At 43.2% G+C, this 17,075-nt stretch overlaps 1 protein-coding gene across 6 annotated transcripts in view; it reads left to right on the top strand.

Moving 5' to 3' along the window:
- ACSL3 (acyl-CoA synthetase long chain family member 3) overlaps positions 1 to 17,075 on the top strand; it is a 67,338-nt gene that overhangs the window by 26,988 nt on the left and 23,275 nt on the right. For 5 of the 6 annotated variants that reach the window (XM_066344954.1, XM_066344951.1, XM_066344949.1 and 2 more), the window contains one exon: positions 10,714 to 11,131. In XM_066344954.1, the coding sequence (XP_066201051.1) occupies positions 10,754 to 11,131 (378 nt within the window). In that variant the 5' untranslated portion in view covers positions 10,714 to 10,753. Of the gene's footprint in view, positions 1 to 9,157; positions 9,175 to 9,902; positions 10,038 to 10,713; positions 11,132 to 17,075 lie in introns of those variants that run through there. The other variant, XM_066344952.1, reaches the window with a different exon arrangement.

Consider the following 17,075-nt stretch of genomic DNA (forward strand, 5'->3'; position numbering starts at 1 on the left):
TGTTCATGATACTTGTAATTCACATTAAAATAGAAAGTTGAATAGAAAGTTAAATGGCCTCAGGACTTACTTGCTCACCTCGATGACCCAGTGCCCCACATTCAGATGGGAGCAGAAAGTCTTGACTGCATATAGCCATGGCATAGAAAGAAATTATTCAGAGTATTTCCATTTGTGTTAGAAGTTTGGAAGGAGATAGGACGGCTGTGGGTTTGCTTGGCTTAACAGGAAAAGGTTCTTAGAATTACACCAAATATTTTTCGTAGCTCCTGAACGGTGTGTGTGTGTGTCTTGTGTTTTTAAAACAATCTAGTTTTTGAACATGAAAAGCTGCAGAGGCCAGAAAACTGGGCCCGCTGGAAAGTGGAGAACGGGAGAAAGAAGACAACTCCTTGTCTTAGTAGCTTTGATTTTGAAATTTCTTGTTTCAGAAAAGCTTTGTTGGTGGCAAAATAATGGGACTTTATGGGAAAAAGAAAATATTTATGTAAGAATTAAAGAAAAATCCCAAAGGCTAAACTTGCCCAAAGAAACATCTTTTCTCATACATGCATATTTGCTGTCATTATAAGCACGTTTACTTTAGCTAACAATATTTCGTATGTCTGAAACAATTATATTTAGCCCCTGGCCTTTGAATTTTCTTTAATTTTATTTTTATTTTACTCTGGGCAAGGAAATGGTAAGTTTGGAAGTAAAATTGTTAATTTAACTGGAATAGTCTTAACTTAAAAATTCGGCCGTCTGCTCACTCGCCTTGTGTAGACAGGTTCATGCAGTGTTAAGTAGAGTACTTAGCGGGATTACATTGGAGTTACTAAGACCCCGGAGTACCGTCTAGCCAGGAAGGTGTCCTTATGTAATCCAATAGTTCCTGTTCTGAAATATTTATATAGTTGGCTTTTATTAACTAGCCATTTTGTAGGGACTATTGGAATAAATAAGTACTAATTGGAATAAGGGATAAATAGTCCTATTCTTATTGTCTTAATATAGTCAAGCCATTCAATTCTTGGCTAGTTAGTTATACTGAGAAATATGTCAAATGATTGCAGTGAGTGGGGCTTTTTGCCTTACCAGTTGGATGACGTAATGGTGACTGAACATGCTATTCCCCTGTTCTCCTTCAGTGAGGTAGTCTTGAATAAAATGCTTTACTTCTGTATAGAGAATTTCACACTGCATGTTTTTTGACTTACTAGAAAGAAGGGGGATATGTGGCTTGAGAAGGCAGGTAGAAAGCAGAGTAGCATTAGGTTTTCCCATAGGTGAGGAAGCTGAGGGCAGAATGACTCAGAAGCCTGAAGCGGGTGTTGGGGTGTGTGTTTGGAAGGGGTTGTCTGGGTAGGGGTGGTTGGGAATACACCGCATGACGGAACAGATGAATGGACCACAGAACCTCCCCTCGGTACTCTGTGTGTGGGCAGGGCCTGGTATGGCGTTACAAAGGGTGGAGACAAGACTGACACCTGGAGAGTTAGGAAGTCTGGGGAGGGTCTGAGTTGAATCGGTTATATTCCACCTGTGTTCTCTACCTTCGGGACTGGAGTGGGGTCCAGAAAGTAGGGTTCAACAGGTCTGTTACAAAGTCCAAGGACATTTACATTTTAACATGGGGTATGTTTAGTGTATGAATTGTCTTAAAAATAAACTTGTAATCATATAACGGAAGCTCAGGGGGAGATAGATACCCCAGAACGGACTAGTTAAGTGGGGTTGCTGAGTGAAGCAGCACCAGTTTCAAATACAAGATGCTAAATTGTTTTTGCTTCCTCTTCTTTTATAAGGGACTTCATGGGTGGATATATGGTGTCAGCCTCTTCTGACCTCTGAAATTGTCAATGTATTAAACAATGATTAAGGTAATAGAAGAGATTGGGGTGCTTATTATTATAAGGCAAGCATTATGTTCTTTACATGTATAACTGTTTAATTCCATTAATCTTATGATACATATGTTATTCACATTTTACAGATAAGGAAACTGAGGCTTAGAAAGGTAATTTACCTGAGGTGGCATTTAGCAAATAGTAGAGCTGCTGTGAGGGTCAAACCTAGTCTGTTTGGCTCTGGAGCCTGAATGCTCATTAAGAGGACAGTTGAACTGACATTGGTATCTGTCGGCAGGGTGTAAGAAATAAGATAAAAGAAAAATATTAGTATAAATAGTTTTGTATAAATAAAATCTTAAGTACTATTAAAAATACATTGTGTATTGGATTTATGTAGAGTGCTTTCACCTGCTTTCTTTTTATGTTCCTAAAGGGAGTTTTTATGCCTCTTTTTTTTTTTTTTTTTTTTTTTTTAAGCAGGGGAACTCTTCCTGTCCCTGACTTCCCCCCAAAAAAAGTGTGTTAAAGTACCTAATATAAAAAAAAGAAATGAGTTCTTCAGGTTACGTAAATCAATGTTTGGTGATTGGTAGTACTTCTAAATTGACCTGGAAGTACTAGGCATCAGTAGAATATAGTCTTGAATAGATTTAGTTGAATTCCATCAACCTTAATGGTGAGCAAATGAAGATTTAGTGACTTGGCCAGGGTCTCTTAGTAATTAGTGGCATAGCATAGACTGTGTATGTGTATATGTATATGTATGCTTCTGCATGTATGTGTTCTGAGTCCTATTCTGTATCAAGCTGAAAAGGGTATACATTTCCTTGCCTGCTTTTCTGTTTCCTATTTGATTTTATACAAAGACCTAGCATTTTGTTGTTGTTGTTATATTTTAAGAACATGTGGCTTGGACTTTATCTAGAGAAAGTAGATAGAATAAAAGTAAATTGAAAATAATGTGTCTGGATCAGGGTTTGGGAAGTGTGGGGACTGTATATGGTTTGAGGAGAAGACTCAAGAGTCCTGTTGTTATTTCAACTATTATAATAAAAGGACTAAAATAGTTGAAACGTTACATGAGTAACTGAGGATTATGGAAAGTTAGTTGGTTCTATTCAGCTGGTTTCAGTTTTTAATTTAAATATAAGGTCTACCGGAAAGTTCTGTCCATTTTTGGAATAAAACAAAATACAAATTTTTCTTACCGTTAATAAACTTTATTAAATAATATAATTGCCATTATTATTAATGATTTCTTGCCTGCGTGAGGGCAATTTGTATATCCCGTTTTTGAAAAATGTTTTATCTTTTGATGCGAAAAATTGAACCAGTGCTTGTTTGATATCTTCTTCATTTTTGAATTTTTTGCCCTTGAAAAAATTTTGTAAGGACAAAAACAAGTGATAGTCGGAGGGTGCTAAGTCCAGGGAATATGGTGGATGCGACAGACATACTTCTGTAGCATTTCTTCCTTGTCGAAATTCGTAAAAATTACAGTGGCGTAAATGAACTTGATCAGTAGCCATGGGTACACTATGGCTTCACACATAAGACTTAAGTGAATCAACTTTGTTTTAGTTAATTTGCTACGTCAGTATGTATACATTAAGTGATAAAAATAGAGAGGCACACATGCGCCAAATAAACATGTGCTTACGTGTCGAAACTTGTTATGATAGAAACGGACAGAACTTTCCGGTAGACCTTATATATTCACAGCAAAGACTTGCTGGTTTTCCTTCCTTTCTTTCTTTTTCTCTCTTTCTCCCTTCCTTCCTCCCAATGTATACCTTTAGGGTCCAAATTTCATTTTCTGAGGTTAGAATAAATACAGCCTTAATAGTTTTCTTACAAAGAAAAAGACTCAACTATCATTTTTTAGTCAGATTTTCTTGTTGTGAATTGAAAATTTGTCTAATCCAGATGGGGCTGTGACTCAGTCCTCTAATAACGTCTTTAATTGATCTGGTCCAGAATTGCTTGACCTTTTAACTCGTGGTATAAAGGAAGTACTTACAATGATTAATGATCTTGATTTTCAACTGTATAGTCTGATTTCATTCATAAGAGAAGTGACTGCTCTGGGGTCAGAGGTGAAATCTTCAAGGATTTTAAAGATTGTGTTACTATTTAGGGTTTTAGAAAGGAAAAATTCTTTTTTTTTCCAGTAAAAGGGATCATGAGAGATCCACTGGATTGTGCAGTACAGAGTTCTTATTTAACTTAGGCAAATAACAATATTGCAGTGAAAATAAGAATATTCAGGAGAGTTTCCAAATTCTGGAGGGGTCTGGGGGGAGAACTAGGAAAGTGTTTCGGTTCTGCTCACAGATACAACTTACCAGATGGCTCCGAGTCAGAGGTAGCTTAGGAGACGTGGTTTCCTTGTACCTGGAGAACAGAAGATTAAAGAACCGGTACTATTTCAAATAAAAAGTCATTTAAATTATAATCATCCTCAGAACTTCATTCATTCTCATGTTATTAAGCCTTATTGATCTTATTCCTTTTGTTAGAAGTTTTATGAATCAATTTTTCTTAGAGTTCTTCAAAACTTTACCCATTTCAAAGATATCATTTAAAAATTTATCAGACACCTGTATTTGAGTATCAGAGCTTCTTCATGATTCTCTGAAGATGAAACATTTGCAAAAAATTTAGAGTAATATGACAGTCTTGAATGGTCTTGTAGGATTTATTCATTGATTCAGGAATAGATGACTAACAGGAAGGAGAAGTAAGCAGTATAGTCTGAAGGCAAAGCTTGAAGGACACAGCAATATTATTTCAAAGGCAGAAAACTAGGAGTAAGCAGATTAGGCCAAGATGGAGTCGCTCATGCTAAGCCCACATCAGCAAACCAAAAGCTAACCCAGTCTGTATGCTGGGCTGTCCCAGAAGAGGGCAGGCAGTCTGCTTGCCTGCTCAGCACAAGTCACCTGACCAGCTCCAGTACTTGACCCAAGGCCGGACTGTGAAGACCACCGACGTGCTGAGAACTCCCAAAGCTACCTTCCACAAGACAGAAGTGGTCTTTCCCCAAACCTCCTTCTCCTGCAGTCTCCCTTACTCGTAAGGAACATCTCTTTTGTCTTTTTTCAATGTCTCAAGCCAAAAACCTTAGTCACTTTTGATTCTTCTTTTTCTCTCACTGGATGTAAGGCCGCACTTTGAAAGCAGTCTGATTGGGTCATTTCTCACTACTACTTCATTTTTGCTTTGGTCTGAGCCACTGTCATCTCACATCAGAGTCCCTGCAAGGGCTCCCAACTGGTCTCCTTGCGTCCTCAGTAGCCAGAGACATCCCTTTCGTGGCAGTTCAGATGATTTCACTCATGTCAGCACGTTTCTCGCCGACTGCAGGGCCCTTCAACATCTGGGCCCATCCTGCGCTTGCGCTCTCCGACCTCTTTCCTCTCCCTGGGTGCAGCTGGAATGCTCTTCTCCCGGATGTCCGTGTGGCTCCCTCTCACTGTCTTATAACTGGAGATGCCTTTGTTTTCCCACTTCATAAAGGACAGCCCTCTCCTCCCCTGTATTCTTTCTCTTCAGCCTGCTGTGTTAGCCCCTTACCACAGGATACATAGTTATTTGTGTTCTATTACCTCTCACGTTTGTTCGTGCCTGTGACTGTGTCCTCGGGTAAATAGAGCACTTGGTGTGAAGTCTGTATTCAGTGTTTGGGAATAAGTGAATAGTTGGATCCTAGTTCATATGTGCTTAATATGTACTTGCTTCTCTGGAGACTAGAGTTCCGAATGTGGGGTTGCAAAGCGTGTGTGTTTTAAACCCTGGCAGATGGCTTCAGTGGACTCTGGGTATTGCACTCTTCCACAAACCTGTGAGACTTACTGAATGGAAACTGGCATTGCTTCATTTTAACCCTGACGGAAGTTAAGAGAGCGTACTGTCTCTGTGGATTAGCCCTCCGCAGCTCCTCTGTTGGCTTCTTTGTACAGAATTCTTTGCCCAGTTTATCTTTTTATTGCCTGATTTTTTTAGGCACTTTTTGTATATTTTGTCATGTGTTTTTTTTTTCTGAATCTTGTTTTCCTGTTGCTTTTTTAATTGTTTCATCACAGAAATGTTAAATCTTTAAAATCTACTTATTTTGAAAAGTAGAGATAGTGAGGGTTTTACCAGATGTGTAAAGCAGTGAACTGTCAACCATTGGTGCACATAAACATCACACGAATGCCGTTTAAAGATGAGCCTGCCACTAGTTTTCAATTTATAGATATTGGGAGGTGAGGAAGGAGAGAGACATTATTTGTTTTTTTTTTTTTTGTGACAGAGAGAGACAGAGAGAGGGACAGACAGGAAGGGAGAGAGATGAGAAGCATCTTTGTTGCAGCACCTTAGTTGTGCATTGATTGCTTTCTCATATGTGCCTGACGGAGTGGGGTGGGGGCTCCAGCAGATCAAGTGACCCCCTTGCTCAAGTCAGCGACCTTGGGTTCAAGCTGATGAGCTGTGCTCAGACCAGATGAGCCCACATGACCTCAGGGCCTCAAACTTGGGTCCTCTGCGCCTCAGTCCGATGGTTTATCTACTGTGCCACCGCCTGGTCAGGCGAGAGATGTGTCTTTAAATATTCTCCAGTTCTGATACGATTGGTTCAGGGGTCACAGTTGAGAAGCACTGCTACAGATCTACTACGTTTGGAATCATATGGTATCAGCAGGGAAGCAGGCAAATAGATCCCAGAAACGGAACAGTGTCCAGAAACAGATCTAAGTATGAGTGAGAACTTGCTGAAGGTGACATTTTGGTTGAGAACATGGTGATTTAATAAATGTTTTCAGGCAGTTTATTTGAAAGAAAAAGTTAGCTTTCTCCCTTACACAGTGTAGGTAAATAAACTTCATATTGATTGAAGTTTAGGTCAATACCTAAATATGAAAATTATGCAAATACTATGAAAAATGTAAGTGACCATTAGCTTAGCCTAGGGTGGAGGAGGCCTTCTTACACTAGGTTGGGGACCTAGAAACTATGACAGAAAGGATGAACAGGTTGATTGTCCAAGTTTACTTTCTGAAAGGTGATGCTCATTCTAAGATGTCGCGACATAAGTACCTAGGACTGGTTTCCTTGTTTTCTAGATTTTCCATACTCACTTCCGCAAGTAAGAAGCAGTTGGCCAAAGGTTTATTTTACTTAGTTTATCTAAAACATTAAAAAAAATGAAGTGTCTTATTTGCACGTGGCGGGTGCATCTCGGTGCGTTTGACACTAGCGAACCCTTCTCCGTGGCTCCTCCTCCCCTAGCCCTTTCCAGGTCCTTCCTGGACCTCTGATGTGGCTCCTCCTCCCCTAGCCCTTTCCAGGTCCTTCCTGGACCTCTGATGTGGCTCCTCCTCCCCTAGCCCTTTCCAGGTCCATCCTGGACCTCTGACGGGCCTGGCCTCCTCTCGGTCTCGCAGGGGTTTCCCTTCAATGGTTTCTGTCCTTGAACTTGATCTTGAAGATTTACTGCATCTTCTCTCTGGGTACTCATCCTTCATCTCATTATGACTCCAATGTGTGTGCTTCTAGCTCGGACCCCTCGCAGTATTTCGTAGTTTGGATGTTTGGATGACTCCGGGCATCTTAAACCCTTTGTTTTCAAGAGTTGTCTTCCTCTCTTTTCCGCCAGCCAGCCGCTGACCGGCCATCCCGTCTTAGGGAAGGCACCAAATATTTTCCCATCTTTCCCCGCCACTGTGCTAACTTGTGACTTTATTCTGTTCAGGACTCAGAGAGGGTCCTCACTGTTTTAAGTGGAAAGTTTCAGTTATTAAGAAGGACTGGAGGAACAGCTGCCACTGTAGCCACCGTCTCGCCATCAGGCGCTGGGCCCCAGCTGCTGCCCCCACCTCACGCCTGCCCGCCTCGGTCTAGGAGTAAAGCATCAGCAGCTATTTTTATCTTACTGCCCTGCCTCCAGTTTCAGCTGTCTCGAGTTGGTTATACTCTGTGTACACTTTTCTGTGTTGTATTTGTGTAGATTGGAATACAGCTTTAGTTCCTTGCCCAGCCCCAAAGGCCACGACAATCTGACTGTTAGAGTTTGGGGCCTTAGACACCTGACCTGATCGCCTCACCCCCAGCCTGCCCTCCTGGTGTGGTGGCTGGTGGTTTCCTGACGGAGCACCTCAGCTTTGGTGCTTGTTCCAGCCACGTGGTGTCACTGCTCAGAAGCTCCATCCTTCCCTTCTTTCCCTCAGCCTTCAAGGCCGTAAGTTACTATTTGGTCTAAGAAGACTCAGAAGATTCCAGAACTGGCCTCTACCTTTCACTAGACTCTTCCTGAAATTCTTTATACTCTGTGGTTAGCATTTAAGTTTTGGATTCCACCTTGTTCTTTTTCAAAGATTAAATTTTGGCTGTTCTGGCTACTTTGAATTTCCATGTGAGTTTTAGCATTAGCTTACAGATTTCTGTAAGATTTTGTTAAGGATTGTGTTCTGTCAGTTTGGGGAATGTTGCCATTTTGACGTTATTATCTTATAACTTATAAACAGGCTATTTTTCTATTTATGTCTTTAGTATCTTTAAACATTTTTTTGGGGGGGGGTTTTCCCTTGTTATATCTAACCCTAGTATTCTGATAGTGCGGTAAATATAATACTTAACTTTATATTCTGAATATTCATGCTAGTACATAGAAATACAGATGATTTTTGTTTATTCATCTTCTATCCTGCAGCCTTTGAGGTACTCTTTGTTCTTTACTTTTTTAGTGGGTTTCTTTTTTTATAAGGGCAATGTAAAACTTATTATGAAGAAAATTAACGATACAGGAAGGCAGAGAGAAGAATATAATGGATCTCTATATGTTTACTACTGAGGTTTAACAATGAAATATTTTGCCATGTTTGACTTATATATATAAAATTGTAGATATTACAGTGTTTTACTCTGAAGTAGTCCATTATGCATCTCGACTCTGCTGCCTTGACTGGAAGTCCCCTAGGATATTCTATATGTACAGTCATATCATCTGTAGATAAAGATAGGTTTTTTTTTTTATTATTACAGTATTTTTTCATACAGAACTTGAGTTTCAGAGGGAGTACTTAGTGAGATAACGCATTCTCCTGGGTTACTGACATGTGTTTTTTCTTTGCGGCTCTGATGACCTGGAAGTGGTAGGACCCTTTGTCATTGTGCCCTTTTCCTCCACGGAACCGTTCAGTGGCTCCCCTCCCCTGGGTGGCAGACACCCAGCCTCCGGACTCGCTCTCCACAGCACCACTCAGCACGTTGTCGGCAAGCGGCTGGGCATGCCAAGCGGAGCCCCGGGAGCAGCTGGGAGTCGTGGCTTCTCACCAGCTGCGCGGGGGCAGATTTGGAGGTGTCCTATCTTGTGAAACTGCAGAGTTGGACTTTTCAATTTTTAAGCATTGTTTCATTTAGTTGTTTGGACATCTTTGAACATGTTTCTAATAGCTGTTCTGGTGTTCTGTCTGCTAAAGCTGACCTCTGGGCTCCCTGAAGGACAGTTTCAGTTGCCTGCTTTTTTCCCTTTGTGTATTGGGTCATACTCTCCTGTTTCTTTTTTTTTTTTTTTCTTTTTCATTTTTCTGAAGCTGGAAACAGGGAGAGACAGTCAGACAGACTCCCGCATGCGCCCGACCGGGATCCACCCGGCACACCCACCAGGGGCGGTGCTCTGCCCCCCAGGGGGCGATGCTCTGCCCATCCTGGGCGTCGCCATATTGCGACCAGAGCCACTCTAGCGCCTGAGGCAGAGGCCACAGAGCCATGCCCAGCGCCCGGGCCATCTTTGCTCCAATGGAGCCTTGGCTGCGGGAGGGGAAGAGAGAGACAGAGAGGAAAGCGCGGCGGAGGGGTGGAGAAGCAAATGGGCGCTTCTCCTATGTGCCCTGGCCGGGAATCGAACCCGGGTCCTCCGCACGCTAGGCCGACGCTCTACCGCTGAGCCAACCGGCCAGGGCTACTCTCCTGTTTATTGGCATGCTTTGTAACTTTTTGTTTTAAACTGGATATTTTAGGTGTTTTTTTTTTTAGCAATTCTGAGTTCTGATTCCTTCTGCCCCTTTTCCACGGCTTCTTGTGGAGGTGTCGCTGGTTTATTGTGTAGTTCCGGGGCCGGCCTGTTTCCGCGAGTTGACCTCTGCAGCGTGCAGCCTCCACAGAGGGCACACCTGGTCTGTGTGCTGCGTGCACCTGCTCGTCTGCCTCTCCCGTGAGTGGGTAGGTTTCATGAGGGGAGGGACTTAGACTTTGTTCACTGTTGCCTTCCTTGTACTCTCAGTAGTATCTGTCACATAGTAGATCCTCAGGAATTCTGATGGCTGCAAAGTATAGAGTGGTCAAAGTTTCCTGCCTTCTTGCTTCACGGTTTAACCTGCCTGAACTGGAAAATGCCTAGAACCACCGTGGGGCGTGCATTTTGTGTCTGCCCCCTCTGACTGCTTGTTGCTGCCTGGAGTGAGGGAGTGGGCTCCCTGGGAAAGGTCTCAGCGGCCGGTAGCAGCTGCTCTGGGCCACGAGGAGAACGGGGTGGATCCCAGAGTGCTTACTGTAATGTGACTGAAGAGCAGGAGATGGTACAGTTTTAGTGTGTTCTTTTATGGCCTTCCGCTTGCTCCCTCCTCGCCACTGGGAAGTGCGTGTGGTTACGTGGGGTTAGCGTGGAACAGTGGCCTATGTGCAGAGTGGTGTGGAAGCTTTCTGTGGCAGCGTTGCTAATAGATATGGCACAGTGAGTCACTTACAGGTCGGAGGCATGGACGACCTTACGGGGCCGGGAGGGCAGCTGCCGCTTGATGGATGGAAGTCTGCGTCTGCCCATCTAGTATGAAGAATTTTCCCTAAAGTTATTTTAAAATGATTTTGAGCTAACAATCATTCTTTCTCTTCCTTTTAGGTTGTTACAGAGATCTGTTAATTCTACTTTTTGAGCACTTATGAATAACCACGTGTCTTCAAAACCATCCACCATGAAGCTAAAACAGACCATTAATCCCATTCTTTTATATTTCATACATTTTATAATGTCACTTTATACTGTTTTAACATACATTCCATATTATTTTTTGTCTGAGTCAAGACAAGAAAAATCAAACCAAATCAAAGCAAAGCCCATAAGTTCCAAGCCTGAGTCTGCATACAGATCTGTTAACAGTTTGGATGGCTTGGCGTCGGTACTGTACCCTGGCTGCGACACGCTAGACAAAGTTTTTATGTATGCGAAAAACAAATTCAAAGACAAAAGACTCTTGGGAACACGTGAAGTTTTAAACGAGGAAGATGAAGTACAACCAAATGGAAAAATTTTTAAAAAGGTAAGGCGATCTTTGTTTCCTTTGCGTTTTCTCTGCATCAAATGCCTGTTTAGAAGTGGTGGCAGGGACCCGCTTGGCCTGCTTCTGCTGGGGTGTGCGGACGGGCGGGGCAGGAGACGCGAGGGAAGGGGCTGGACCGTTCCGACCTCCTGTTCCCCGCACTCATCGTCCTGCATCTCCACGAAGACACTGAGGACACCACTGGTGTGGGGCGCTTCTGCGCCTGCGTGTACACCAGGGCTTGGAGTAGACCGCTTAGGACAGTTTGGGGTCTGAAAACCAAAACTCGTGGTAGTTCCAGAGGCACTGTGTGCTTGAGATTGCTCTGGGTTTTAGGGTGGGACCTGCTGGTTCTGGTTTAGTGTAGTTCGCACTGGACACTTACAATGTCTTTTTGGTTGTGGCAGTTGCATGGTTTTTAAGAATTTCTTCTTGCAAATACAGAAGAACCTACTATTGTTGATTGAAACAGGAGCTAAGACATCCTTAGAGGCAGTATAACATAGTGGTTAAGAGCCTGGACTCCAAATCTGGAGTATGAGTGTGAATCTTGGTTTTTCCACTTACTCTCTGTGTGACACGTTTAACCAATTTGACTCAGTTTTTTATTTGTAGTAGGGAGGTAATGATCATAGCTGGTGTTTGTTAGCATACCTTTGAGCCAGGCTGTTGTAAGTGCTTTATACATCCATATCCACTACAGTAGCTATGAGTTACTGGGCCACCCTTACTCTACAGATGACAAGCGGGAGGCACAGGGAGGCTGGGTCACCTACCTGGGGACATACAGCTAGCGAGTGGTGACTCTGGAGCTGGAACCCAGGGTGCCTTGCTCCGCCCCCTGAATCTGACCCCCACTCGCACAGTGGGTGAGAGGGTTGATTGAATGTGTTCATACACACGTGCCCACATACACACAGTGTCCTTAGAACACTCTGGACATCCAGTGTAAATGCTCTAGTTTTTATTGTTATTATTGGAGTTTAAATGGGAAAATGAGTGAATCCAGACGCATATGTTGCAGTAGTGCAGCACTGTGAAGGTAGTGAGTGTTGAAATGGCACGGAAATGCAGTTTTTGAACTTGGATACATGAGTTTGGATACAGCAGTTCTTGAAGGTCCTGTAGCTAAGAATCGCAGGTCACACTTTGTTAGCAGCAGTTAGACGACCTGTAGTTGTTTGATGACTGGTCAGGTTATGGTTTTAGTACCTGTGTAGGCAAAGTCTCCTCTCATCCTTTTTCCCAACCGCATCCTGGCTCCAGCTGCTTTTATCAGTTGTGAAGAAGCTCAGGGTCTCCCAGGAGAGTCCAGATGGTCACACTAGGGGGTGAAATGCTCAGAGCTCCTCCTGTTACTGCAGGGCCACAGGGCACTGTTTAACTTAAGTGATAGTCCCTTAATTTTGGCACTTACCATATGAATTCCATAATCCTTTTCTTCTAAGCATAAGAGATGGCAGGCAAGTTAATATCAGTAACTTCTAGAAGTTACAAGTAGTATTTTAACTCCAGACAGGAATCTATAGATGTTCCTCACCTTTACCTAGAGAGGTCTTTTATTTTGTTTCGCCTGGAACAGTCCTGATTTTTGCTTTTGTTCTTCCTCTCACAGCCTCAATGGTTTGGATACATTACATGGTCACTCTACAGTTAAGGCATGTTCCCTGTTTATTTTGCTGGACTTACTTTGGTCTAACTTAAATGCTTTCTTTTACTAAATTAACTTACGATCTAGCTGGAGCTGTCATAGCACATTTCTAGAAATTAAAGTCATGCAGTCAAAGCATGTTTGATTATTATTCCGTAGCCTATAGATTATAATTTGCAAAACATTTTATCATAATGATGTCTGATTTTTGTTATACTGGTTGCTACTTTTTATGGTATACCATCCTTGGTTTCATATTTGAGAGACCTGGTAATTATAAAAGGTACAGAAAACACTATATTTTAGGTTCTAAAGTTTTCCATTCCTTCCTTGTTTTCTAGGCTTCTCACATGTTCACTAAAAAACATTCACATTTGTCTTTTGACCTAATGCCATGTGAATTCAAAGATTAGATTCTTTTATTTTTAAAGCTTTTTAAAAATTGATTCTAGAGAGGTACATGGAGTGAGAAACATTCACTTTTTTATTTCATTTATTTATGCATTCATTAATTGATTTCTGTATGTGCCCAGACCGGGGATCGAACCTGTAACCCTGGTGGTGTATCATGACAACTCTAATCAACAGAGCTACCCGGCCAGGGCTGGTTTCTCTTATTTTTAATCTAAGCATAGGTAACAGAAGTCCTATTAAATAGGAAGCTTTGTTTTTCTTCAGTATCCCTTCCCTTCAGTGAAATCATTTTATAGGGGCTGATACTAGTTTTCACTCATCATTCAGTACTCATAACAGCACACTGTTTCCCAAATTTATAAAAGGAAGAAAAATGTGACTATGAAACTGCTTCCTAATTCAGGTGTCAGCATCATTAGGACAAAAGACAATCCCAGAGCTGTCATAGTTCCTTGAACGGGTGGGAGGAGACAGTGGAAACGGGAGGCCCCTCCCCCGTGTGTGTGTGGGTTATGTACTTGTGTGTGCACGCAGGCGCACCGCGCTTTCCTCCCTCTGCTGACCGTGGTGCCTTTGTAGTTATTGTTCAACAAAGGAAGTACTTGAACTCAAGTAGAAAAGTTAGAAGGCGAGGAAAACGCAGCAGCCTTCTCTGTCTGAACTGCGTTGCTGTCGGAGGTCTGTTTGCCTGCTATTGACGTGTGCAATCAGGGTGACATTTCTGACCGATCAGACTTCGTCACAAGCCTTTATGTAAACTCTGATATAGAAAGCATGTTTTTTTCCTTGTTTGAAATTAGGCTCCTTAAGGAAGTAAATTAATGGTTAGGTTTTGTGTGTAATACTAGAGGCATATACATTCTTCTCGGGGTGCTTGTCAGCAGTTATCTGGGACTGGTGTCTGCTGGTCTGCCTGGCGCTGCCGCAGGCCCCAGGGCTGGACAGTGGGTGTCCCCCCGGCGTGTTAAACAAGCCAGGCTTTGTCTCCCTCTGGTTTTCTTATTTCCACCTGTTGTACTGCAGCAGGAACAGCCTCTGCTCTGTTAGGGTGGTGAGAAGGTTCACAGCGACAGAAGAGTGGGTTGTGTCAGCCGAGTGGCTTCTACTCAGAGTGCTTGTCGCCGGGGAGCGCAGACAGATCTGATGAGCTGTGTCCTCATTTCTTAGTGCCCATTGTTTGAAGGCAGCCTTTAATTGGGAAAGAGAGCAAGGGATACAGCAATATCTGAGTTTCCTTCGTTTTGAGGGCCTGAGCTTTGGGAATTATCCCGAGAGTGTATTTGATACGGTCGAAGCAAAGACCCAGCCTTTATTCCCAGTTAATGCACCCTGCAGCTGTGTTTCCGTGTTACCCTCAAAGTCTATTCTGAGCTACCTGGGGAAGGTGAGCGGAAGGAAGAAGGCAGTGTGATGATTCTGCTCTAGCCACCCCCACGATGAGGTGGCTGTCAGCGTCACCAAGACAGGCCTCTAGGGACACAGATAGAAAGACGGAGGGCAGAGCAGCAGAGGCCGCGGGGCCCTGGAGCTCCGCAGGGTTTTCTGGGACCATTGTCTCACAGTTCTAAGTCCGGAGGAAGGCACGTGGGTGTGTCCGCGCCCCCTGAGGGCAGCCTGCCCAGCCGCACGTGTGTTCTCCCAGGGTCTTGATGTGAAGAACGGTGAAACCGGTGGTGTCCGGAGCATCTCTGAAATGCGTGCACCTCACTAGAACAAAGTTGTAAAGAATAGAATAATTTTACAGTGAAATAGAAAAAAACACAGGCTGGTTCAGACATTGTGATCTAACTACCAGAAAACAGAAGGAGTAATGTAATCAGAGTGCTTATAAAGAGAAGATTTCATTCTGACATTCCTTCTAAAGTGATCCAAGAAGATCATAGAAATCCTTTCTATCCTTGGGGTTGACTTTGCTTTCTTTTCCTCTTCCTCAGTGCCGACTTTTATGTCATTTCTCCCTTCAGTCACATTTTTTATCTTACTAATGTGCGTGATATTTATTTTTTGACTTATTGAGACATTTACATCATAATTTATACCATGGTCGGTGCTGTGGTCGGTCCTTTGGCTGGCCGGGGTTTGCGGTGTGGTCACGACCTTGTTCTCCCAATCAGAACTCGGACTAACCTGTCGCTCTGTCAGCGCCTTTGTGGAAGGCGCCACCCGGACCACATGGCTCACGGCAGAAAGTCAGGAGTCTGATTTCTTTTTCTCTTATAGTCCCCCCACCCCCTTAAACAGGTCTTCTGCTTCCGCTCCTGCTCCGTTCTCACCCACGCACAGGCACAGCAGCCGAGTGACCTTTGGCAGCCAGGCCACCCGACCTCTCCCCAGTCTTTGCCCAGTGCAGTTGGAGCTGTGTGACTCAGTACTCGATCCTGGACTGAGTCATCCTGGGTCATATTTGAGTCCTGTCACTCGCTAGCTGTGTGAGCTTGAGGCACGATCGCATTTGTAAAGTAAGGGTAGGAACTGTCTCAGCGCTGCTGTCCGCGTGGACTGAGCTGGTTCTCGCAGCGCACACGGCATACAGCAGACCGAGTGAGGGGCTCCTTCATCGTCCCCAGCATGGCTATTACCAGCCACACAGATTTCTGGAATGTTTGCATTTTCTTGCCTCTCTCCAGAATTTGTTTATAATCATCTTTATTTACAAAGAGAAAGGTTAAATGAAGCCAGCTGAACTTTGCTGAAGAATGCAGGAAAGTATAATTTTGAATACTTCTCTTCTGAATGCTTAATGTAACAACAAAAAATAGTCCTAGTCGCTACCAAGGTTGGGCCCTTCGTTACCTGAAACCTGGCCTCACTAGACGGTCTCGCTCTTCAGGCTCCTGAATGGTTACAAATTGGTGTGCTTTTATTTCATAGAATGTTCTGTGTGTTATCTTTACTTTATTTATTTTTTAATTTATTCATTGATTTTAGAGAGAGAGGAAGGGAGAGAGAGAGACAAGAACATTGATTTGTTCCTGTATGTGCCCTGACCAGGGATCGAACCGGCAACCTTTGTGTATCAGGATGATGCTCCAACTGACTGAGCTATCTGGCCAGGGCTGTTATCTTTATTTTATAGTTGTCTTTTGAGATAAGAGAGCCCCATTTTCGTTGTTACTAAACATCTAATTTTATATGCTCCTGAACAAAGTATATTAAGTTCTGTGTCCCAGGCATTGATCGTCTGAGTGATAACGTTGATATTTACACAGGTGTACGTCATAACCTGGCATAGAATAAAAGTACAGCCAATTAAATGTGAGAGAAGACAGTGAGCATAGGGATCGTCCTAACTCACCCCTAAAGTTTACAGACAGGGAAACTGAGCAGACTCCATACCGCATTCACTCTCCTGACTCTCAGGAAGATTAAACATAGTCATTTTCTTTCTTTTCTTTTCTTTTTTCTTTCTCCCTCTCCCTCTCACCCTTTCCCCTCTCCTCCTCTCCCTCTCTCCCCCTTCCTTTCCCTGTTCTTTCTTTTTTTTTTTCTTTTATGACAGAGAAAGAGATAGAAAAAGGGACAGATAGGGACAGACAGGAAAGGAAGAGAGATGAGAAGCATCAATTCTTTGTTGCAGCACCTTAGTTGTTCATTGATTGCTTTCTCATGTGTGCCTTGACAGGGGGTGGGGCTACAGCAGATCGAGTCACCCCTTTTTCAAGCCAGTGACCTTGGGATTTCGAACCTGGGTCCTCTGTGTCCCAATCCGACGCTCTATCCACTGCGCCACCACCTGGTCAAGCAAACATAGTCATGTCTTAGATGGGCCATGGGAAGAATGTGTAAGAGGTGGTAGGCAAGGATGTGAGCGATGGAGTGGTGACGAGAACAGAGTCGTTAAACGATCAGGTGGACATGAGTTTTTAGAAAGCGTCTGTT

This window comes from Saccopteryx leptura, chromosome 7 (assembly GCF_036850995.1).
Source record: "Saccopteryx leptura isolate mSacLep1 chromosome 7, mSacLep1_pri_phased_curated, whole genome shotgun sequence".
Classification (NCBI taxonomy): domain Eukaryota; kingdom Metazoa; phylum Chordata; class Mammalia; order Chiroptera; family Emballonuridae; genus Saccopteryx; species Saccopteryx leptura.